Source organism: Eptatretus burgeri, chromosome 2 (genome assembly GCF_056783735.1).
Source record: "Eptatretus burgeri isolate ZD-2024b chromosome 2, Ebu_testis_v1, whole genome shotgun sequence".
In the NCBI taxonomy this organism is placed as follows: Eukaryota; Metazoa; Chordata; class Myxini; order Myxiniformes; family Myxinidae; genus Eptatretus; species Eptatretus burgeri.
The window spans coordinates 62,227,347-62,251,570 of NC_140962.1; the positions used below are offsets into that span (position 1 = coordinate 62,227,347).

Sequence of the window (24,224 nt, forward strand, 5' to 3'; positions counted from 1 at the left end):
ACATTATGAAAAAAATATGTTTAAAAAATGTTTCAGATAAAATTGTTGTTTTAATAACTCAATGGTGTGCTGCATATTTACCACAAAGGTACAAGGAAAGGATCCTTCAGTGGATATCACACAGGACCTCTTGGATGAATCTGAGGAAGAGCGTTTTGAGGAGCTACCAGAGGCTGTCCCAGCTGTGGAGCTTCCACCTTGCGAGCTTTCAAAGCTTGGGGAGATCATGGAAATAGTGACGGCTGCTTTACCATCACCGATTCGTCGAGAAAAGCTAGCTTTGGCACTGGAATCGGACAACTTTGTGAAGAAGCTTCTTGAGCTCTTTCACATGTGTGAGGACCTGGACAATGCCGAAGGCTTGCATCATCTGTTTCAGATCTTCAAAGGTGTTTTCTTGCTCAACAGCACTGCTTTATTTGAGATCATGTTATCGGACAGCTGTGTGATGGACGTCGTTGGTTGCCTCGAGTATGACCCGGCTCTACCAGAGCCAACGAGGCATCGTGAGTTTCTCACCAACACCGCCCGTTTCAAGGAAGTCATCCCGATAACAGACTCTGAGCTCAGGCAGAAAATTCACCAAACGTACCGGGCACAGTACATCCAGGACGTCATCTTGCCCACTCCTTCTCTCTTTGAAGAGAACCTACTTTCTTCCCTCAGCTCTTATATATTCTTCAATAAAGTGGACATTGTGAAGTTGTTACAGGTGTGTAAACCAAAATGTATGCTGGGCAGTGGATATGCAAAGCTTTGTTATCTAAAAATATGGCCTGGTTGCATAAGGAAAGCTTTCTGGCTTAATTACCTCCACCACCTAAGGTGGAAGGAGGTTATGTTTTCACCCCTGTCTGTCTGTTTGTATTTCTGTTTATTTGTTTGCAGGATATCTCAAAGTTGTGGATGGATTCAAATGAAATTTTGTGGGCATGTTGGGTGTGTGACAAGGATGAACTGATTAGATTTTCGTGAAGATTCGGATCCAGATCCTGATCCCGCTGCTCAAAAATTTTAAGCGATTCTTCACCATTGAGAGATAAGGCTAAACTGATATGCAGCACGATATCTCAAAAAGTTGTGGATGGATTGAGATGAAACTTGGTGGACAGGTTGGGTGTGTGACTAGGACAAATTCATTTGATTTTGGTGAAGATCTGAATCTGGAATGGGATACTAGAATTATTTAATTTTCAAAGTGATTATATTCACCATTGATAGGGCCTAAAACGATATATAGCATGACATTTCAAAAATGTATTGGGCCTGATATGTTTATATGTTGACGTGGATCAGGCATTGCGTGGCAGAGGTATGCGCTCCACCAAGTGCCGTTCAAGTTCATAATTGTTTTGGCACAGGCTAAATATTGATCTTTCCCAAGAACTGCAACCACTTGTAAACAGAAGATCACTTCACCCTCATTGCTCTGAAGCTTTGGTGTAATATACTAGAAAATAACCCATCTTTATGGGCAGGTTAATTCCCCCAAAATTATGGATGCGTTAATTCCCACACAATTATTGACCGGATAATTCCCCCCAGAATTGCTGTATTTTAGTAATTCATCTTCATAGCGACAGAATTTGGGTGCTCACCCACGTCCACCCTCACCATCCTGGACTGATTTATTTTATTTTTATTATTATTATTTTTTTTTGCTGCCAACAACCTTCCCAAGTACAAGCACCAATTTTCAACTCATTCTGTCCAGCAGTTCAGGAGTGCATAAGAAGTCAAAACACAAACTGTTCTCTTAAAATTAAAAGGCAAGTTTGGCGTAGCAGATCTGCCATTTGGAGAGGTTATTGGCTGAAAGGATCGAAACCTCGATGAAAAACGGTGCCCAGATCCGGGCAGTTGGGAAATCAGTAAATTACTTTTAGGTTATGGTTATAACTTCAAATAAAATAGATTTTATAAGTACTTACTGTGTGTGTGTGTGTGTGTTCGTGTGTGTGTGTGTGTGTGTGTGTGTGTGTGTGTGTGTGTGTGTGTGTGTGTGTGTGTGTGTGTTTGTTTGTTTTGTCTGGCGGGTATATATATATATATATATATATATATATATATATATATATATATATATATATATATATATATATATATATATATATATATATATATATATATATATATATATATATATATATATATATATATATACATACATACATACATATCATGTGATACATTTTTTAAAGTGATGGCTAGGATGTGTAGAATGGTAAAGCAAAGTTTCATTGTTCAATCCACAAAATGTATTGTTTTTGAAAACTCAAATCAAAAGAATGCCTGGTGTTGGCTTAATGTTTTGGGAGGTGGGCTTGAGATCCTATGATCCTGAGTTGAAATCCCATTCTGCTGTTGAATTAATACCGAGTGGGGTTGACTCTGCCTGTCATCCTTCTGAGGTCGGCAAAATGAGTGCTAGCTTGCTGGTATCCTGTGTCGGCATGGCGACCTGTCCAGGATTGTGCCCAATAGCCAAGGAGACTGCTTCGGCAGCACCAACGCTCTGCACAGAGTGTGGTCCCAATGGATGGATGTAAATCAAAACAACCTGCAATGATATGCAACTTAGCTGAATGTAAACTACGGGCTGCCGGCGGTTCCGACTGAGAACCAATTTTGGACACTGCAAGACAAATTTTTTTTTTAAATCTGCTAATCATCTTTTTTCACAAAGCATTTCAACATTCGATATTTATCATTTAAATCTTTAACAACTGACATGAAAATTCACAGCACTGGTTGAAATACTCATTACTAGATTGTAGATGTGACTTCACTGGTAAATTGATGAAATCAACAGAACGTTGATCAAAGTATGTTAACCGGCGTGGAAAGCGAGGAGAAGCTGACCCTTCAGAATATAAAGCAGACCCTTTTTTGCTCCGATGAAGAGTTAACGCCGAAAACATCGGCTTCTTGCTTCCCATAGTGGTTGGCAAACTTCAATCAGCATTCTCTCGATTCCATCCGTTTTTACCTCCACCACCTAAGGTGGGCGGAGGTTATGTTTGAACCCCTGTTTCTCTCTGTCTGTGAACAGGATATCTTAAAAAGTTGTGGATGGATTCAGATGAAATTTGCTGGACAGGTTGGGTGTCTGACAGGGACAAAATGTTTAGATTTTGGTGAAGATTCGGCTCCAATAATTTTTTTTTTTTAAGTGATCCTTCACCGTTGAGTGATTGGGCTAAAAATGATATATAACATGATATCTCAAAAAGTTAGGGACTGATTCTGACGAAACTTGGTGGAGAGGTTGGCTGTATGACAAGGCCATATCGATTTGATTTTGGTGAAGATCCAAATGTGGATACGAGAATTTTTAAAAATAATTTTGTAAGCGATTTTTCACCATTGAAAGATAGTGCCAAAACTGTTTACTGTACTGTACAGCATGATAATTCAAAATGTTGTGGACGGATTCGGACAAAACTTGGTGGATGAGTTGGGAAGGTGACGAGAACAAGTCGATTCAATTTTGGAAGGCCAGATGGGGATATGGCCTATCAGTGGGATGCAAAATGTAAAGTGTTCAGCCTGGCGGGGATATGCGCTCTACCGAGTGCCGTTCTAAGTTCAACCTGTCTGTCTCACTTTAAGTGGTATAGCTTTACATTGTAATATTCTTAGCTTTGTCCTTTTTGTGGAGCATGTCCGAGCAGCTGAATCAAGTCATGGGAAAAATCATTGCATCCAAGTTAAGGTTTGCTATGTTGTCTTTACTTTATGATTTTTATGGAGACGACGATGTAATGTGATTTTATGGTGGCATTTATTTGGTCTGAGTTCCTGAAGTCAAAATGCAAAGATTTGAATTGCACATCATTTATGTGGCTTGTGCTTTTAGATGTTGATCAATTTTCATTTCCTGGTAAATAATGCTGCATTGTTTTAACCATCTTTGTTGCTTTTTACTCTATTCTCTTGTCATGTCTTTGGTTTTTGAGAAGTCCAGTGCAAGTTGGTTTTGCTCTTGGTCAGAATGATAACTATTTTAACGCTATTATGCTGTTGCTGGATATGCTCGAGTAAAAAAAAAAACCAAAAAAAAACTTTAAAATGAAAAAAAATAATCTTTCTTCATATCTTCACCCTCTTTGCTTTAATTTTGTATATCGTGAATCGTGTTTCAGCTGGCTTTGGTTTGCCATCATTACTTTTTTTTTTTTTAATCCTTTATAAACTTTTTGCCAGGAAGATGACAGGTTTCTCACAGAGCTTTTTGCACAATTGACTGAGGAGGCTACAGATGATGATAAAAGAAGAGAACTTGTAAGTGTTATGCTATTTCACCTTTACTCTTTTCAGACTTTACACCCTTTCAGCCCATAACACCTTACCAGATCTTTACCCCATTTAGATATTTCATTTGCAATGACCTTAATTTAGTAAATTCTTCTATTTATTTAACACACAAAACAAGACCTGGTGAGAGTCTGCAATCTCTGATTGCTCTTTCTAGTTCATTTTGCTTTCGACTCGTTCTCTTGTGAGTTTCCATTTGTGTGAAATTTTTGGCGTTGTGGTGAATGGCTTTGCACTCAGGTATTCAAAATAATGGTGGAATTTATGATCCCCTCCCTCTTCCTTCCGAAATCCTTCCCCATACATATACTCTGTACATATCATTTACTTTACCCCGATGTACATTTAAGCTTTTTTCCCCTTTATCCCCACTCATGTAACTACTCAAACCTCCTTTCTCTCTTCTATCATCCTTTAAAAAAAATTGTTTTCTCTGTTTCCCTCTCCCTCTCCACTACCCCCCTCTTCCTTGAAATCGAATTCCTTTTGTGCATTTGTAAGAACGAGATGGCCTCAATTATTAGTCCTGTATATTTCTTTCCAGTAAAAGGGAAATGGAAAATAAAATATGATATGCCTTCAAAATGTGTGCAGAATAAAATACATAAAAAGAAAAGATGCATGAAAAAACATCATGTGTTCAGCATTGTGTATCTTGTTACTGAATATTTATTCATTTAATTTTTTTTTTCTTTGTGCTTTCCACAGGTAAGCTTTTTGAAAGAATTTTGTGCATTTTCCCAAACTCTTCAACCTCAAGACAGGGACAGCTTTTTCAAATCTCTGTCTAGTTTTGGAATTCTTCCAGCATTAGAAGTTGTTTTGGTAAGTTTTGTCTTTGAGATATGGCCTGCAATTATTTGATGTTTGGAGTGGGCATCAAATGATGTTTTGTGCAGAAATTGTTACTGATGCCACTTTTCTTATTAAATTAATTTTCACTTTTTGAAATACCATTATTGGTAGAACTTTAATATGCTGCACTCACTTGGAGACATTTATTAAATACTAATTTATTTGCTTTACATTACAATTAGTCATTGGCTTCCATCTACATTTAATATCCTCTTTTGTCTCATATTGACAGCATCTAAGGTTTTTTTTACAGGCTCTAAAGCTCGTGGTGGTGCTGCAACTCAAATCATGCACACATTCAGACATACATGGCACAACACCATATTTTACTTTCACACAAATACACCTGCGGAGATTGGAGGAAGTGACATCATTTTCGAGAACACACTGGGTGCCAGCAATGTCATCTTTATGACTGCTTTTCTATCAGCACTCAGGGAGGCAATGAAGGAGGAAAAAGGGAGTCCTTTTTTTCCACCTTACCAGCCCTTCTAAAATATTTTGCACATGTAATAAGTAGGATATTTTTGATTCTTCTTCTTCATCTAAACAATCGGGATGCATGTCTGGACCCTCCACAATGGTTCTTTGTTTTTGCAGGGTATGGATGATGCGCAGGTGCGAGCAGCAGCGACAGACATATTTTCATACATCGTAGAGTACAGCCCGTCGATGGTCCGGGAATTTGTGGTCCAGGAAGCACAGCAGAATGACGATGTGAGTGCACTCCACTTCAAGGCAATAATTGCAATCATTCATGAAAATTTAACAATTTTAATTTATTTTTTCATGTAACATTTTAAAAACATGGTCGATGCTTATTGACGGGTCAGAAGCTTGACAGTTTAACGATATAAATGTATATTTGAACCATATAAAACAAATTTCAGAAAATTAATTAAAAATACAAACTAGAATATCGTGGTTGGATAAGTGTCCACCCCCCTGAGTTAATACTTGGTGGAAGCACCTTTGACAGCAAATACAGCTGTGAGTGTGTTGGGATCAGTCTCCACCAACTTTGTTTACCCATTCTTTTGTAAAAAAAAAACAAAAAAACTTCAAGCTTGGTTAAGTTAATTGTGGCCAAAATGTAAGAAGAATCTATCATAATTTACACCCATTGGCTGGACAGCTGGCCTGACTCCACCCCATTGAAATAATGTGCCGCTATATTGTCATTGCATGAAGCAGCACAGATCGGCAGGCCTTAGGCCTGAGTGTTAGTCCATGGCCCAGTACAATTGGAATGATCCCAGGTATATAACCACGATGTATTATATATGCACATAAGCCGTGTGCATGATTATGCTTCATGTATGTAACATTGGGTTCTTTTTATTATTTTTACTATTTTCAGCTCTGAACGTGCCATTATACATGCAAATAAACGAACATTCATTGGGACCGGTAGGGGACGTGTATTGCGAAGCAATTCTTGCTCTTGTTCACATACACTTTACCATCTCTACAACCAAAACACAACTTTGGATTATTTATTTATGTACACCATCATCACCACTACCGACATACCACCTTGAATTATTTATTTATTCATATAGACTTCACCATCTCCACTACCAACACACAACTTTGAATGATTTATTTATGTACACTACCTACATACCACCGGTAAAAATGGGGTTCGTTTTGTAAAATCAGAGCAATATTAACATTAACATGCTAAACTTATGCAAATTGGTGGAATTTTACTTTTCTTTCAAACTTTTAGTCACTATCGATAAACATGCAAAAAATTAAAGAAAAAGAAAGCGTTAGTCATACTACTACTACTACTACTACTACTGCTATTACTACAAATGCTACTACTGCAAGTCACCTGACTGTCAAAGCAAGTCCTATATTCACAGTTCAGTGTTGGCCAGGTAAAACGTGATACAGACACCCTGAAATCACACCTCAAGAAGACTAACATTGACACCAAAACCTTAGTGGCAAAGACCAGAAACAGACCGCAGTGGCACCGATCCATCAAGGTGTCATCGGTTTTGAAGTGAATTGCCTCGTCCTCAAACCTGATGAGCGACGGCAAACAAAAGAATGAGAACAGAATCCCAATATAAGAGAAACCCTTCCTCCAGAGAGAACCTGCCACACCTGCGACCATGTATGGTGATCGAGGCTTGGCTTCCATGGCCATCTCAAAAGTCTTTGATAATCCTGTGGTTTGATGTGATCCTTTTTGTCTGTTATTCTTCTTTTATTGTAAAAAGTCTGTCTGTGTACATCTGTTAATACTTTTTAGTCTTCTTTTTATTTTATTTTTCTTCTTTCTTTTCCTTTATTCTTGCTTTCTTCTTCCTTTCTCCTTATTTCCTCACTTCCTCCTTCCTCATTCATCATTTCCTTCTTAGGTCCTCCTTATCCTTTATTGTCCTCTTATCTTTCTCCTTCTTCCTCCTTCTTCCGTTCTTGTTGATGCAATGTCCAGTCCTGCCTGTGAAGCACTAATGCGACAGTGTATATTGGATGATTGGGCCAAGAATCAAACCTGAACTTGACATATTGAATCGGTATGCTTTGTCATTGAACATGATAAATGCATTAACACAGCTATCACTGGAAGATGCACGATTTTGTTTTGTCCAATGAATTGAGATTAATAATTGTGTGCATAAAGGAGAACTTTATGCATCAGCAGCTGTTAACAGATTTCATTTAATGTCGAGGTAAAACACTACACTTCCAATTAAACAAAGTAAAACTAGAACAGCACTCGTTGGAGCGCATACCTGTGCTATGCTGAACAGTTTCCGTGTTGTATCCCACTGATGAGCTGGATCTGCATCCACACCTTAATCAAAATCTAATCGGCTCGCTCTTGTCACCTACCCAACTCATCCACCAAGTTTCCTCATAACATGGCCACAACTTTTTGAAATATCGTGCTATATATTGTTACGGCTGTGGAAATTCGCATGACACCATGAAGGGCCCGGAGGTGAGATATGTCTAAGTACATGTGTAGTTAGCCCAAACCCGTTGTATAGAGGGAATTTATGTGATTCATCCGGGCTGCGACGCTTTGAGTTAGCCATTTTTTCTGTTTCTAAACCAACCACGTCTCAACTGCCATCACACAACAACCACGCTACCGCCACCATCTACGCTCCCACATCATCGCACCACCGCCATTCCCAAACGGCACCATAACCATCAAACCACCACCGAAAACCCTCCACCACTTTCACCTCTCTCCTTCTACGGCCATTCCCGCCTCACCTGTGAACACTGAACGTCGGGCTGTCTCGGGCCTGTTCGGCGTTTGGTGCCGAGCGCACCGAGCCGCGAGCGCAAATAGCGGCCTTTCCGAGGGAAAATTCGGATCAAAAACGCTACACGCCCACTTTTCCTCTGTCCAATTAGCGAGCGTGGGGCGGCTTGGCCCCACCTCCAGGCGCGCGTGTGTGAAGTCGATATATGAAAATTCTAGGATCTGGGGAGGTTCACACCCCCGTTTCCTCCAACCAATGGGCGAGCGTGGCTCCGCCCCCGAGGTCATTCTGATCCGAATATTTGCATACTGGCTTCTCCTGCCCGCCTATAAAAAGGCGAGCGCAAGGCGAATTGTCGATGGGAGTGGGAGAGTAGAGTTGGTCGGGTGAGGAGAGTGCGGAACTGAGGAAAGAGTGGCAGAGTCGAGTCGGTCGGGTGAGGAGAGTGCGGAACTGAAAAGAGTGGCAGAGTTGAGTCGGTCGGGTGAGGAGAGTGCGGAACTGAAAAGAGTGGCAGAGTCGGTCGGTCGAGTGGCAGAGTTGAGTCGGTCGGGTGAGGAGAGTGCGGAACTGAGAAGAGTTGCGGGAAGAGGAAAAGCAGCTCGGGTCCGAGGCGAGAAGGACGGTGGTCAGCGACGAGGTTACCGTGTGGGGGATCGCTCGTCTCGACGCGGGACCCAAGCCAGCCAGCCATTCCCCTCCCACAGGGCATCAACAATTCCCCCTTTCCCCCGCGCTGAGATAGTGCAAAAGGGGGCCCCGTTCCCACCCCACCCCAAACGTCGTGCCAACGAAAGCACGGAGTCGGGGCACAGCCGCGCGGCCACATTTGCGGCTCGCCCGCCAACACGTCACGAGGACGCGGGTAGGACCCCCCTGGTCTCGCAGACCTGGCCGCTCCTCCAGGTCACGCGCACATTTGGCCTACAGGCCTGTCTGCCTCCTTGTCTATAAGGGTGGCTTCTTTCCTTTGCTTTTGTGTAAATGTGTGTTGGCGCCGTCTGTAAAGTAAAGCTGTATAAGTGTTGCCGTGTGTGTGCATAGTCGGTATTAACTCTGCGTCGTTGTTGCTTTTATTGTATTGGTTGCTTTATGTGCATTTTGACTGTGGCTGTATATGTGGCTGTGGCATTTTGACGTGCTTTCCGTGTGCCGGGAAATAAATGTGCATTGTGTGAACTGTTTTTCCCGTTTCGCTTCGTCTTTTCCGAATTGAATCTCCATCCTGCTTCACGTAAATGGTTCGTAGTGGGTGCAAAATGCCCGGTAAATAATCTGAACCGTCGAGGTCGACGAAAACACCGCTCGGTTATCCCGATAGTACGGAACGGGCCGCCCAAGCGGCTCGTGTCCGGAGTCGACCTGCGGCGAGGTACGATCGCCCGGTTTACCATCCGCGTGGGTACTTAGGTAGGTCGAGTTTGGCGAACAAGCCTATCCTACGCGGGTGGCCGATTGCCACGATTGTGGTGAGGTTGAAAGGCCCACCCGTGACTGGCTCCGGGCGATAGTTCCCGGAGGGTCACGACTGAATTGTCTGTCCGGTGGGTGACGTGCTGCGATCCGAGTTACGTGTCCGTCCGCACGCTGGCGGGCGTGAATTCGCAACAATATCGTTTTCGGCCCCATCTCTGAATGGTGAAGAATCGCTTAAAATTGTAGGATCCGGATATTCACCAAAATCAAATATATTCTACCTTAGCACACATGCACCCCATCCACCAATTTTGTCTGAATCCATCCACAAATTTTTGAGATATCCTGCTCACAAACAGGCAAACAAATTAATGGGGTTGGGGACATAACCTTCATCCACCTTTGTTCTAGACTCCAGAAGACACTTGTCAATGCTTTCAGGCATCCACATGCATTGAGAAGTGTAAATAAAATATAGTGCAGACATATTAAAAAAAATCTGAAATGTTCATCCAAATTCCCTAGACATATTGAGTGCTTTTGACACGGTCTGGCAACCCTGCCTTTCTCACCAAACGCTCTTCTTATGGTATCCAAGGCCATCGCCACTCATGGCTCATGGCTCTCCTGTCGCAGTCAACGTGTAACCCTAAGTGGAGTTTTTCATTCCTTCTTCCTGTCCAGGCTGGAGTTCCTCAAGGTAGCATTCTGGGCCCTGTTCTTTTTCTGGTTTTGATCAACGATCTCTCCGACTCTCTGGAAAATCCTCTTTATCTCTTTGCTAATGACTCCACCCTCTGCCGTACCATCTGTCATCCCTCAGACCGGCAAGCAGCAGCTTCTTCGCTTACTGCAGATCTGGGTAAAATCACAAATTGGTCCAACACGTGGAACATGTCTTTCAATCCTGACAAATCTCAAACTCTCAGTATGTCTCTCTGAAAGGACCGTTTGGCAACCCCCACCCCCCCGCCCCTCCCACCCCCCCCACCCCATCTACTTTCTCAACAATCCTCTGGAAGAAGTCCTTTCTTTCAAGCTTCTGGTCTCACTATCTGCCATGATCTTTCCTGGGAAAGCCACATTTCCAACCTCGCCTCCAAAGCCAGTCGCCGACTGGGAATCCTCCGTCGTGCAGTCCTTCCTCGGCCCACCTGAGTTCCTGACCACATACAAAGCTTTCATCCGCAGCCTGATGGAGTACTGCTTTCCCCTCTGGGCTGGTCCTCCTACTTCCCACCTTTCTCGGCTTCACGCTGTGGAAACCAAGGCATTTTGGATCATTTGCATCTCCCGCAATGAGGCTGTCTTTGTGCCTCTCACTCTCTCACCGCAGGCTGGTCGGTGGTCTTTCTGTCTTCTACCGTCTCCTCTCTGGTCCCCCTGCTGTGTCTGCGATTTGTCCCCACCATATTTCCGCAGGGCGCTCAAGGTCCGCCAATAACCCCCTTCTGGTAAAACTACCAAAATCACAAATCACTGCTCACCTTCACTCTTTCATTCCTCTTTTTTTCCCCGCCTTTGGAATAAACTCCCTCACTTTGTTCAATCCCATTCTTCCCGCCAGACTTCAAAACAGCTGTTCACCACCACCTATTATCGTCCCCCATCCAAATCCTCGATCATTTCTACCCCCCGTTAATCCACTCCAAACCCACCTTCAAATTCCCTGCTTTCCTTGATGAAAGTCCCTGTAATGTCCATCTTGTATTCCCCATGTTCCCTGCTCCATCCCTCTCCCTTCCACAGATCTCCTAATGTCTCTGTTCCCCACTGTTTTGTCCTTCCCACTCCTGCCCCTCTTGTCTCATGCCCCCCTTGATGTACGTTATGTGTTGGCTCTCATATGAGCCTTGAGAAGGTATACAAGAAAAATTTTAAAAAAAATTGCTTCTTATAATCAATATAAATAGTCAAATCAAAATATAAGATTAATTCAACACAAAAAACAGTTACAAGATATGTCCATCGATCATACATTCATTGTACCACACATTTACAACAACAAACAAGTAGAACAAAATCAAATCAAATGTTAACGTTGTGAGTACCTCCAAGGATACAAACAATGGGAATAATATCAGATGTATACAAGAATAATAAAAACAAGAACAGGTGTTAGCAGGATATACAAATTTGACAGTATCGGTGTAAAATGTATTGCACTGCATAGACTTTTAAACAAAATATAACGTGTAAGTAAGAAGTCAGTGCATTACTCTCCTTGCATGTCATAATAAGGACATAAAAAATGAGGGGGAAAAGATCGAAATAGAAGAAGAAGGAGAATAAAAATAGAAAGGAAAGGCAAAGAAAGAAAATGGAGGACAAGTAAAAAGTAAGTTTTGGGAGAAGTGGGAAACTAAACAAACAAGTGAAATCCTTAATACAGTGCGTGTGGTGAATCAAATGAGTACACTAATGTTAAAATATGCAATTTATGCTTTTTTCAGTTGAAAAACAATTAAAAAGCGTACTTAATATTTAAAATGTAAAAATCTTATTATTGTGATAAGCACCTTTATATATAACAGAAGGAATGAAATCGTTCGATACAGCGTGGCAGGAGGCCGCAAAAGAATGATTGTAAGTAAATTTCAACTACTAATGCATGACGAAACACTTGTTTATGGCTGATATTAAAGAGAATGATGGCATAAGAAGAACTTAGCCTGGAATCCTCATGCATAACACCGCCCACACAACACACGTGGTGTCGTTTGACCAATCAGGAGCAGTGCAGTTACAGTATCGTTTCCTTCAGCTCGATTGGTCTTGTCCTGCACGTGATGTTTTCGGTTTTTTTTTTCATTCTTGTTGAATCTGAGGAGATTATTTTTTCGTTCTTGTTGTAAGTAAATTTCAACTACTAATGCATGACGAAACACTTGTTTATGGATAATATTAAAGAGAATGATGGCATAAGAAGAACTTAGCTTTCTGCGTTCGGCGCGAACTGCGTTTCTGCGTTTCGTTCATTCGTTCGTTCGTTCGTACATGAGGGGAGCGTTTCTTCGTTTTTTTCTGTCAAGCAATGAATTAAATGGTTTTCACATATATAACACATTAGTTTCACAAATTTCCATTGAAATACTCGGGTATTTCCGTCAATTGTCGCCATTTCCGTCGAGGTTACGCACTGCATCTACCGGACGGCCGTCATTGGCTGTCTTGAGGCACGTGGGGGGGGGGGGGACGGGGGGACACCGGACCCACCGGAGACGTGGTAGACGACGCCGGGGACATTTCAAACTCGGTGCAATTGTATACAGCGCACGCGCTGTAAAAAGATGAATGGATAAACAAAGGGTGAAAATTATCTGACAAATCGTTGTCAACATTGGTACTGGTGTTATTTTAGACAATGATTGACATTGTTCAGACATCATTGATTGCATGCGCAAGATATGGAAGAGCACTATTTTAATGTGATTGGTTTTACAACGGAATTCTGGTATTTTCGCATTACATCTAAGAGTCTTGGTATTCGTTGCTGGCAGAAAGTGTCTGAATTGGGAAGTACATTTCAGGGTTTTTGTCATGAACGATGTAAACAAACACTTTCTGTGATCTTCCAGTGATTTAAGTGAACACTGAGGGAGAATATGTATCATTGTCAATATTATCACAAGCTGTTTAAATTAAATTTGCATTGCATGTCATTCTTTAAATGTATAAATATATTAAACATGTGGAAGGTTTGCCTCCCCCCCCACTTCCCCACCCTTCCACCACCATTCCAGAATAAATGTCAACTGCTATATATAGTTCTCTGCGTAATCTTTGAAACCAATTTATTTAAACCATTGGACAAAACTTCTAAAGTTATTCCTTGGTTTGTAAAGTGACTGGTTGAAAAGCAACTTGCATTCCCACTCTGATTTGACATTTTGACTCTCATAAATATTTACTTGACCCTTTCCTTCTTCCCTCTCCTATATCCACCCCCCCCCTTCCTCACCCTCGACCTGACCATTGTCTGTTTAGGACATCCTGTTGATCAACCTGATAATTGAGCAGATGATCTGCGATGCAGATCCAGAGCTTGGCGGGGCTGTACAATTGGTGGGGCTGCTACGTACATTGATAGATCCAGAGAACATGCTGGCCACAGCAAACGTGAGTCTGGTTGGTGGAGTTTGCTGTGAGATGAAGAATGAAATTCTCCTTCATTGTTTAATTGCCACCTTTTGTGAGAGTCAACACTACAAAATGCTCATTGATTTCCATAACGTTGTAACCCCTCCCCCTCCCCTGTTTGAGTGGAGTTTGAAAGGATGTATCGATAAAGATTTACACAGAATTTCAGCATGATGATGCCAAATGAGACAGTGCAAGGTCAAAAATCAAAATTCTCTGAAGGGAGAGTGAACTATCAACATTAATTGAATATCAAAGGAATGATCACTTAAAGAGTAATAAAAGTAGTGAATCACTTTGCAAAAACTTGGCCAGAGCGATTCCAGCAGGAATAAACTTCCTTTCATATATGACAGTTGTCTTTATTGCATCATGAGCAAATACAACGTTGCTTTAGAGAGAGAGAGAGAGAGAGAGATAGAGATAGAGATAGAGATAGAGATAGAGATAGAGATAGAGATAGAGATAGAGATAGAGATAGAGATAGAGATAGAGATAGAGATAGAGATAGAGATAGAGATAGAGATAGAGATATATATATATATGGGGGAGAGGGGTGGGTGGGGAGAGCAAAACCTCACCAAACATTGCCCTATACTGGGAGGGAGAGGTGCGAGGAGGGGTGAGAGAGAGACAATGAGAGAGTGACAGAGGTTTTGGAGGAGAGTGCTGCATTTTATTAGGAGTGAACAGGGACAGACAGAGAGAGGTGGGGGGAGGAGGAACAAATAGACAGGTGAGGGGTGGAAATGGTGTGAGCAAAGAGAATGATGTGTAACTCATAATGACCAAACAGAAAAAATAAACAAAAAAAAAGTCAGAACAGCTGTACACACAACACAACAGAGTTTGTAAAGTAATCTGCTGGCACATCTGCAAACTTTGTTATTCCATTTCCAGTAAATTTGTGGGAACATGAACCGAAAGCAATCACTGAAAACATGGAAGTACAACTAATGTACAACCTAATGATCCAATGGAGCATGAACATCGAAACCAAGCATTGCAACCAGATCCTGGAAGCTGAAGAATGCCAAAGTTGTACCAGTGATAGGTGGAGCTACAGGAATGATGACAAAGAACCTCACAGATATTAAAAACCATCCCTGAGAATATTATTACAAACAAACTACAGTTGGAAGCTGCTGTCCAGTGCTCAGTGATTATCCTGAAGAGGCTTACCGAAATGAAGGTGGCTGCTTCGAGCCTGCCCTGGGAGGACTCCATTCCACATTCTGAACACACACACACACACACACACACACACACACACACACACACACACACACACACACACACACACACACACACACACACACACACACACACACACACACACACACACACACACACACACACACACACACGTACTCATGGGGCCATGGACCAAATTGTTATTGGTCTTCACAGCCTTGTTGCATAATGCCTGCTGTACTGCTTGAGCCTGAGCTTGCCTTTCACTGAGCCCAGATGTGTTTGGGCCAGCATGGGGATTAAATCTTCGTTTTTATTCTCCGCATATGACACTACTATTCATATTATTGTTGTAAATATTATGTGTTGATTAATATATGCTTTGTTGCAATGTTATCATTGGTTTTTGTTATAATTGGTTTTTGTTTCACGAGTCAGTAAGTGACCACTATATTCGTTATTGGTGTGTGTGTGTGTGTGTGTGTGTGTGTGTGTGTGTGTGTGTGTGTGTGTGTGTGTGTGTGTGTGTGTGTGTGTCTGTCCCGAGCATAGCTCCGTGGGTTTTGATCCGATCCTGATAAAATTTTCGTGGGAGGTTTATATCATGATCTTGTTGTGTTTTCCTGAGAATGGGCGTGGTGCGCCCATTATGGGCGGAGCCACGCCCCAAAAACGTGTTATTAGGGGGTAGCCAATTTCAATTTACATCTTCTCCGAGGGGTTTGTCGAATCAGACGGGTTTCGGTATTTGGTTAGCCGAATGGCAAGTACATAGCCCCACGGAGCTCGATTTTTTTTTTTCATTTTCGTCCCAAGGTCAAGGTCACAAACTTAGAAAATTTTGAATTTTGACATAAAAATCCATCTTCTCCGAGGGGTTTGTCGAATCTGACGGGTTTCGGTATTTGGTTCGCCCAATGGCACCTGCATAGCCCTGCGGAGCTCGATTTTTTTTTTTTTTTTTTTTTTTTTCATTTTCGTCACAAGGTCACAAACTTAGAAAATTGTGAATTGTGTTTTTAGGGGGTAGCCAATTTCAATTTGCATCTTCTCCGAGGGGTTTGTCGAATCTGGCAGGGGTTTGTCGAATCTGGCAGGGGTTTCGGTATTTGGTTTGCCCAATGGCACCTGCATAGCCCCACGGAGCTCGATTTTTCATTTTCGTCCCAAGGTCAAGGTCACAAACTTAGAAAATTTCGAATTTTGACATAAAAATCATACGACCGCCCAAACTTTGAGAGCTAGGATGACAATATTTTTTATGCCAAATCTTGGTCATTCCCCACCTTAAGTCTTGAAACCATTTTGCTCTATCTCGAACACCTTGCCCGTGGCACCCCCTTCAAGTTTGTTTTTATGCTGATTTCATCAAAGTATGGATAATCTGAGGAGTGCGAAATGCCATATAGCCTATATGACGTTATATTGTTCCTGGAATGTTCCAAAGGAAGTTTTGCACCAAAGGTCATAATCCTTGACCTTTGACCTTTAAAGTTCACAAAGGTCATATTTTCATAGTTGTGGGAATCGAACCAGGTTTTCGACCTTCTTTGACGAACTAACCCCAATAAGCTATAGCACGTATCCTGTTTCCTTATTTTAATGTCCACAACATTGTTTTGTGACCTTTAAAGGTTATGCAAAGGCCAAATTTTTAAAGTTGTTGAATGAAACCGGGTTTTCGACATTTTGCATCTAATAACCTGTCACTTGTACCACATCATGTTGATCATTTTTATAACTTGGTCAAACATTATCACATTGTCTCATCCTTGACTTCTGAAACAATCTACATCGTCAAATACCGCTCGTGAACCATCGTCGTCTTCAGACATGTTGTTATCATTGTTATATACAGTGGTACCTCTACTTACGAATGTCTCTACATACGAATGTTTCAGGTTACGAAGCGCCTGAACGGGAAAATATTGCCTCTAGTTACGAAGGCGTTTCAGGATACGAAGTCAAAAATACAGTACAGTACGCGCTGCTTTTCGCTGCTCCCAGAGTTTCCCGAACGTAAACAAACTTGTAGCTGCTCTGCCATTGGCTATCGCCTAAAATCTGCCTGTCAACCCTTTGCGTATGCGTGTATCCCAGCATGCTCTTCGTGTCCCCGTCCCGCTCTGTAAATATAGTTATACTGTATACAGTCTATGGTCCCGCTACGAAGTGCTCGGACAGTGTTACAGTACAGTACGCGTGTGGATTACAGTAACTTTTATTCACAATGGACCCCAAGAAAGCAATGAAGATAAGTGGACAAGGAGAAAAGAAGAAGAAGAGAGTTTTTCTGGCCATACAAACAAAGCAAGAGATAATAGAAAGGTATGAAAAGGGGATGCGTTTGATTGATCTCGCAAAAGAATATGGCCGTAATATATCTACGATCGGCACGATAATAAAACAAAAGGAAGCCCTAAAAGCTACGGCTCCTTCCAAAGGCCTCTCTGTCATTTCCAAGAGGAGGTCGGCAGTGAACGATGAGATGGAGAGGTTGTTACTCGTGTGGATAAAGGAGAAAGAGATCGCTGGTGACACAGTGACAGAGGCCATAATTTGCGCAAAGGCAACCGCCATCTTCACTGACCTCGTGAAGGAGGATACAGGCGAGGGAAATTCGGCGCAAGGACTACACCAGGAGTTTAAGGCATCGCGTGCGTGGTTCGAGAAGTTTAAAAGGAGGACTGGACTTCACTCTGTTCTTCGCCATGGCGAGGCATGTAGCGCCGACCACGAAGCGGCCGGCGAATTTGTGCAAAAATTCAAACAATTGATGATCGATGAAGCCTACGTTGCACAGCAAGTTTTTAATTGTGACGAGACGGGCCTTTTTTGGAAAAAGATGCCGCGCCGCACCTTCATTACAATAGAGGAGAAGAAAATGCTGGGCCACAAGCCCATGAAGGACCGCCTTACGCTTGCCCTTTGCGCCAATGCCAGCGGGGACTGAAAAATCAAGCCCCTGCTGGTGTACCACTCCGAAAATCCCAGAGCATTCAAGACTCACAAAATATTAAAAGAAAAACTTAAGGTGCTATGGAGGGCAAATGCCAAGGCCTGGGTCACCCGACAATTTTTTGTTGAGTGGGTCAATTTGGTTTTTGGCCCTGCTGTTAAGGGGTACCTAGAGGAGAACAATCTCCCCTTCAAGTGCCTCCTCATTCTCGATAATGCCCCTGCCCACCCGCCCAGCCTCGAAGATGATATCCTGGAGGAGTTCTCGTTTATTAAGGTGCTGTACCTCCCACCTAACACCACCTCTATCCTCCAGCCCATGGACCAACAAGTCATTGCAAACTTCAAAAAACTCTACACAAAACACCTGTTCAGGAGGTGTTTTGACATCACTGAAAACACCCAGCTTACCTTACTTACTTACTTACTTAGCTTACTTCGTGAGTTTTGGAAGGAGCACTTCGATATTGTTGTTTGCCTCAAGATGATCGACATGGCCTGGCAGGAGGTGACCAGACGTAGCCTTAATGCAGCTTGGAAAAAGCTGTGGCCTGATGATGTTGCCCCACGAGATTTTGAGGGGTTCGAGGTGGAGAGTGAAGTTGACGAAATTATTTCGCTGGGAAAGGGCATGGGTCTTGAGGTGGATGACGAGGACATCAACGAGCTGATTCAGGAGCACAACGAGGAGCTTTCGACGAAGGAGCTGCAGGAATTGGAGGTGATGCAACACACCACAGTGCAGGAGGAGTTCAAAGAGGACGAGGAGGAGGAGGAGGAGGCAGCCATTATTCCATCAGCCCAAATCAAAGACATTTTAGGAAAATTCCATGAAGTCTCGGAATTTGTTGAAAAGAATCACCCGGAAAAAGTGTTCACAAGTCAGGCTATCGCGCACTATGACGATGTCTGCCTCGCGCATTTCCGACGGATTGTTAAAAGCCGGCAAAAGCAGACGTCATTGGATCAATTCTTCACGAAACGCGAGGCAAAAAACACTGCTGATAAGGACCAGTAAACAAAGAGGCCAAAAAGTAACGAGAATAGCAGTTAAAAGGTAAATGAATATTTTTATTATTTCCTTAATTCTTTGTTTTTTACATTATGTGCCTCTCGTTTTATGTTTATTGTGCGGTAATCTAATTTTAACATGTATTTGTTTCATGTTCTGATGCATTTTTATGATTTATTAAAAAAAAATGTCCGAATTTTGCGGGGCTTTGAACGGATTAGCGCATTTACATTCAAAAGGCGTCTCTACTTACGAAGGTTTCAGGTTACGAAACTACTCCCAGAAGAAATTAAATTCGTAAGTAGAGGTACTACTGTATGTTGTAATCAGAATGCCATGCTGTGGTAGGATGACTTATCAAGCTGCTTTATAGACCTTAACATGGTGTGCGTTTAAAACATGGGAATTCTAATGGATTTTTTGTTGCATCGTCGAGTCTTAAAGGGTCTACAGAGTCTTAGGGGTCTTTGGGTCTTTTGGGTGCTCTCGGTTCTTGGGAACGTTTTGGTACTTTTGGGTCCTCGGGAACTTTTTGGGACTTTTGGGTCCATGGGAACTTTTGGGTACTCGGGGAATTTTTTTATTGCTTTTGGGTCCTCGGGTCTTCACGGTCTTGGGATGGGGGGCGGGGTTCTTAAAGGGTCTTCATAGTTTGAAGTGGTCTCAGCAGTCCAAAGGGTCAAAAGGTACATTCCAATGGCGCGTAATTAATGAATAGACCGCAATTGATATACAAAAAGTATGACACACACACACACACACACACACACACACACACACACACACACACACACACACACACACACACACACACACACACACACACACACACACACACATACACATACACATACACATACACATACACATACACATACACATACACATACACATACACATACACATACACATACACATACACATACACATACACATACACATACACATACACATACACACCTCATCCATTTATTGTAGATAGATTCTTGTTACATGCACAGGGGTACCATATGAGGGCCAGAAATGATGATAATGATTCTATGAAAGTTAGCTCTTTTCTGCTGAATTGAACGACAACACTTCATTACATTTGTAAATTGGTGATATTAAAGTGATAGGAAACAAACAGCAAAATATATACAAAAAGAAAATAACAGTGAGTAACGAAAACAAATAACAGTGAGTAAATTACAGGTACAGTGCATACCTCCTCCAGGCTGAACCGTTTACATTTTGGATCCCACTGATAGGCTGGATCTGGATACGAACCTTAACCAAAATCAAATCAGCTTGTTATTGTCACCTATTCACTCGTCCACCAAGTTTTATCGTAACCCATCCTTAATTTTTTGAAATATCATGCTTTACTTTGTATCGTTTTTGGCCCAATATCTTAAAAGTGTAGTCACATGAAAAATTTAAATTTTTCAGATCCGGATGTTCACCATGAGGAGAGATTAACGCTAGCCCGGTAGTTAGAGATTGAGTGAGACAGAAAGTAAGGCCAGCAATCCTGACACGGAGAGTGTAAGATGGTCCCGGGCACCACTTTAACACTCCTAAGTCAGAACGGTAGTGCTAACCTGAGCAGTTGCTGTCTACAACTTACCTGTCTACAACTTACCGAAAGATTCATTTCAGCTTTTCATTTCAGCACAAAAACATTTCAACTTTTCATTTTTAATTAGTTTGTAAAAAAATTCTTACAACGTTTTTGCTTTGTCATTATGGCGTATTTTGTGTAGATCGGTGACAAAAAATTAACCTTAAATTCACTTTTAAATTCAGGCTGTAACACAGCAAAATGTGACAAAAGTCGAAGGGTGCGAATACTTTCTTAACGCACTGTAATTTTCCAATTATAAACTGCATCGAATATCAACCAAAGCTGTTAAATAAAGAGGACCATATAAAACTTGAAGGTACTCGGTAGAGCACATATCTCCGCTACGTAATGCCTGATCCACAAGAATATACTGGGCCCAATACATTTTTGAAATATCATGCTATACAGTATAATATCGTTTTTGGCCCCAAATCTCATTGGCGAAGAATCACTTAAAAATATTAAATAATTCTCGTATCCAGATCCCGATCCACATCCGGATCTTCACGAAACACACACATCCGGTCCTTGTCACACACCGAACCTATCCACTAAATTTCATCCGGATCCGTCCACAACTTTTTGAGATATCCTGCACACTGACAGACAAACAAACAAGCAGTCATAGAAGCAGACAAACAAGCAGTCATAGAAGCAAAAATCGTAACATCGACCGAAGCAAAAATCTCCATTTCTCCACGCAATTATACCTTAACGTAACTCGACGACGCGTCTGCTCGAGCGCACTGCATCATGGGACGACCCGTGACGCGTCGAGTGAAATATTTTTTATACAATCTTAAAACGTCTCCAAAACATCCGATTTTTACCAGAATTTCTACAACCGAGTTTTAAGCGTCTTAAGCGATCGCAAAAACCGAAGACAAAATTAAAATCGAAGTTAAACTGGAGTCGTAACGTCGAGCGAAGCAAAAATACTCCATTTCTCCACGTGAATTTACGGAATTATGTTTGACCTCACTCTGACCTTGACCTTTGACCGATTTTGACCAAAATCTAATCAGCACTAGCCATCACCCTCCTGAATCACGTGGTCTAATTTGACATTGGTAGCTTCTTCCGTTCTTGAGTTATTGTGCCTACAAACAAACTAACAAACTAACAAACATACAAACAAACAAACAAACAAACAGAAACGGAAGGCATCAATATACTTACGAAATCTTTAGATTTCGTAAGTAACAAACAGAAAGGGGCGAAGACATAACCTCCTCCACCTTCGGTGGCGGAGGTAATTACAATCAGTTACACTTAATCTGCTGGTCACTTTTAAGTGAATATATAGCAACTTTAGGCGATCTCGATTGCCGAAGACATGTTCTCTTCGCATGGTTTCCATTGTAGCATAGTAGTCGAAGAAAACTGGAACAAATTAACACCACCAGACAAAGTACAAGCCACTCTCATGTATCAATCACAGTAGATTATTTTGACTTCAAAATTCGTGAACAAACTGCAGTTTATAATTAGAAAATTACAGGACACAACTTTATTCATGAACTAGAAGGGCGCTCGGTAGAGCACATACCTCCGCCACGTAATGTCTGATCCACGAGAACATATTGGACCCAATTTTTGGCCCCATCTCTCAATGGTGAAAAATCACTTTAGCAATTAAATAATTCTCGTATCCAGTTCCGGATTCGGATCTTCACCAAAATCTAATCGGTTCGTCCTTGTCACACACCGAACCTGTCCACCAAATTTCATCTGAATCTGTCCACAACTTTTTGAGACATCATGTACACAGACAAACAGACAGGGGTGAAAACAACCTCCTTCACTTTCGGTAGCGGCGGTAAATGTTGTGACATGTACTTGGCGTGTGCAAATTTGGACTGATTATTAAACAGCCAAAGAAAGGATCCCTTACTGAATGTGGTACCTGCAGAGGTGAAACTCTTCTGCATATTGCAAGCAAGGAGCTCTACAAGATAATGCGAAATAAGATGCCGAAGGTTGTGGATGGAGTATTGACAAAAGTACAGACTGAATCTACAAGGAATAAAGGTTGTGGAGACCAAATTTTTACCTGAAGAACAACAATAAAACAATGTAACAAATGGAATTTGAGTCTTGTGATGACTTTCATCGACTGAAAAAAGCATTTAACAGTGTGAAGAGAGAGACAATGTGGAATATATTGGAAGGATATGGATTGTTGGGAAAGTTCATCAGAAAGATTGTTTTTATAGCATATACAATGGATACACATGCAGTGCAATCCAGAATTGAGAGAAGTCGCCAGATTTTGAGGTTGCCAACAGGAGTCCGACAGATATGCATGTTGTCTCCACAGTTTATTATTATTATTATTATTATTATTATTATTATTATTAACATCATCATTATTATTATTATTGCAGGTTCTCAGGTTCATGGAGGAGCTGTGCCACAAATCACGCACACATGCTGACAGGTGCATGAGACAACACCAGACATGAGTTAACATACAAAGACAGCTGCTGAGATTAGGGGAAATGACATCACTTCTCTGATCACTCTCGGCACCTTCTCATGGCCTTCTCAGTCACCAGATCTGAACCCAAATGAGCATTTATGGGATATTCTGCAACGACGCCCAAGACAGTGTTTTCCACCTCCATAAAGCAGGTGTCAGTTGATTGACTTTCTCGTGGAAGAATGGTCTTGCATCCCTACTGCAAAATTCCAGATGCTGGTGAACTCTATGCTATGGCGCATACAGGCTGTACTGGTCACACGTGATTGCCCAACGCCCTATTAAATGACTCTACATTGGTTCCATTTTTTACTTTTTTGTCCACTGTTTGCTATCGGACACCAAGCAAAGTATACAAGAGGAAATATATGGGCTCCAGGAGTATACCCTACAAGTACAACAGAATATAAACACCAACAAAACAGAGTTTGGAACTATGTACATCAGCCAACAATGCTGTCGTGTGCAATGACTTGCCCGTTTCAGATGCTGAGAATTTTGAATACCTAAGTTGTCTATCATCACCAAGAAGGAGAAGGAGAATGGAGATGTTCTATACAAAAAGCACAAGTAGCATTCATGAGAATGTGAGAAATCTGGAAATCAAAAACAAATACAACACGAGAGCCAAGTTTTTCAAATTTTCAACACCAATGTAAAATCAGTTCTACTATTTGCTTGTGATGCATTGAAAGTGAACAAAGTCATTGCATAGAAACTAATTCCTTTGTTTACAACTTTTACAAAAGGATTTTATGAATCCTATAGCCAGATAGATTGAGCAAGAAGGACTGGAAGGTATATTGTCATGGAGGGAATTAAAATGAGGAGGTGGAGATGGATTGGACATGTACTGCATCTGGAAAAGCAACAGCATCACAAAAAGCGATGCAATGGAGGTTTGGAGTTTGAAGGAGGGTTGGAAGACATAGAGGAGGAAGACATGAAAGACATGGAAAAGGAGCTGAGGGATCTATAAACGATCTGGACAGCAATCAGTCAGTGGGC

The 24,224-nt window shown here is 41.7% G+C and overlaps 1 protein-coding gene across 3 annotated transcripts in view; it reads left to right on the forward strand.

Annotated features, from left to right (window-relative positions):
• PPP4R3A (protein phosphatase 4 regulatory subunit 3A) overlaps positions 1 to 24,224 on the forward strand; it is a 105,943-nt gene that overhangs the window by 22,561 nt on the left and 59,158 nt on the right. For all 3 annotated transcript variants that reach the window (XM_085869514.1, XM_085869513.1, XM_085869515.1), the window contains exons 4-8: positions 89 to 712; positions 4,207 to 4,284; positions 5,026 to 5,142; positions 5,773 to 5,889; positions 13,812 to 13,943. In XM_085869514.1, the coding sequence (XP_085725640.1) occupies positions 89 to 712; positions 4,207 to 4,284; positions 5,026 to 5,142; positions 5,773 to 5,889; positions 13,812 to 13,943 (1,068 nt within the window). The remainder of the gene's footprint in view (positions 1 to 88; positions 713 to 4,206; positions 4,285 to 5,025; positions 5,143 to 5,772; positions 5,890 to 13,811; positions 13,944 to 24,224) is intronic.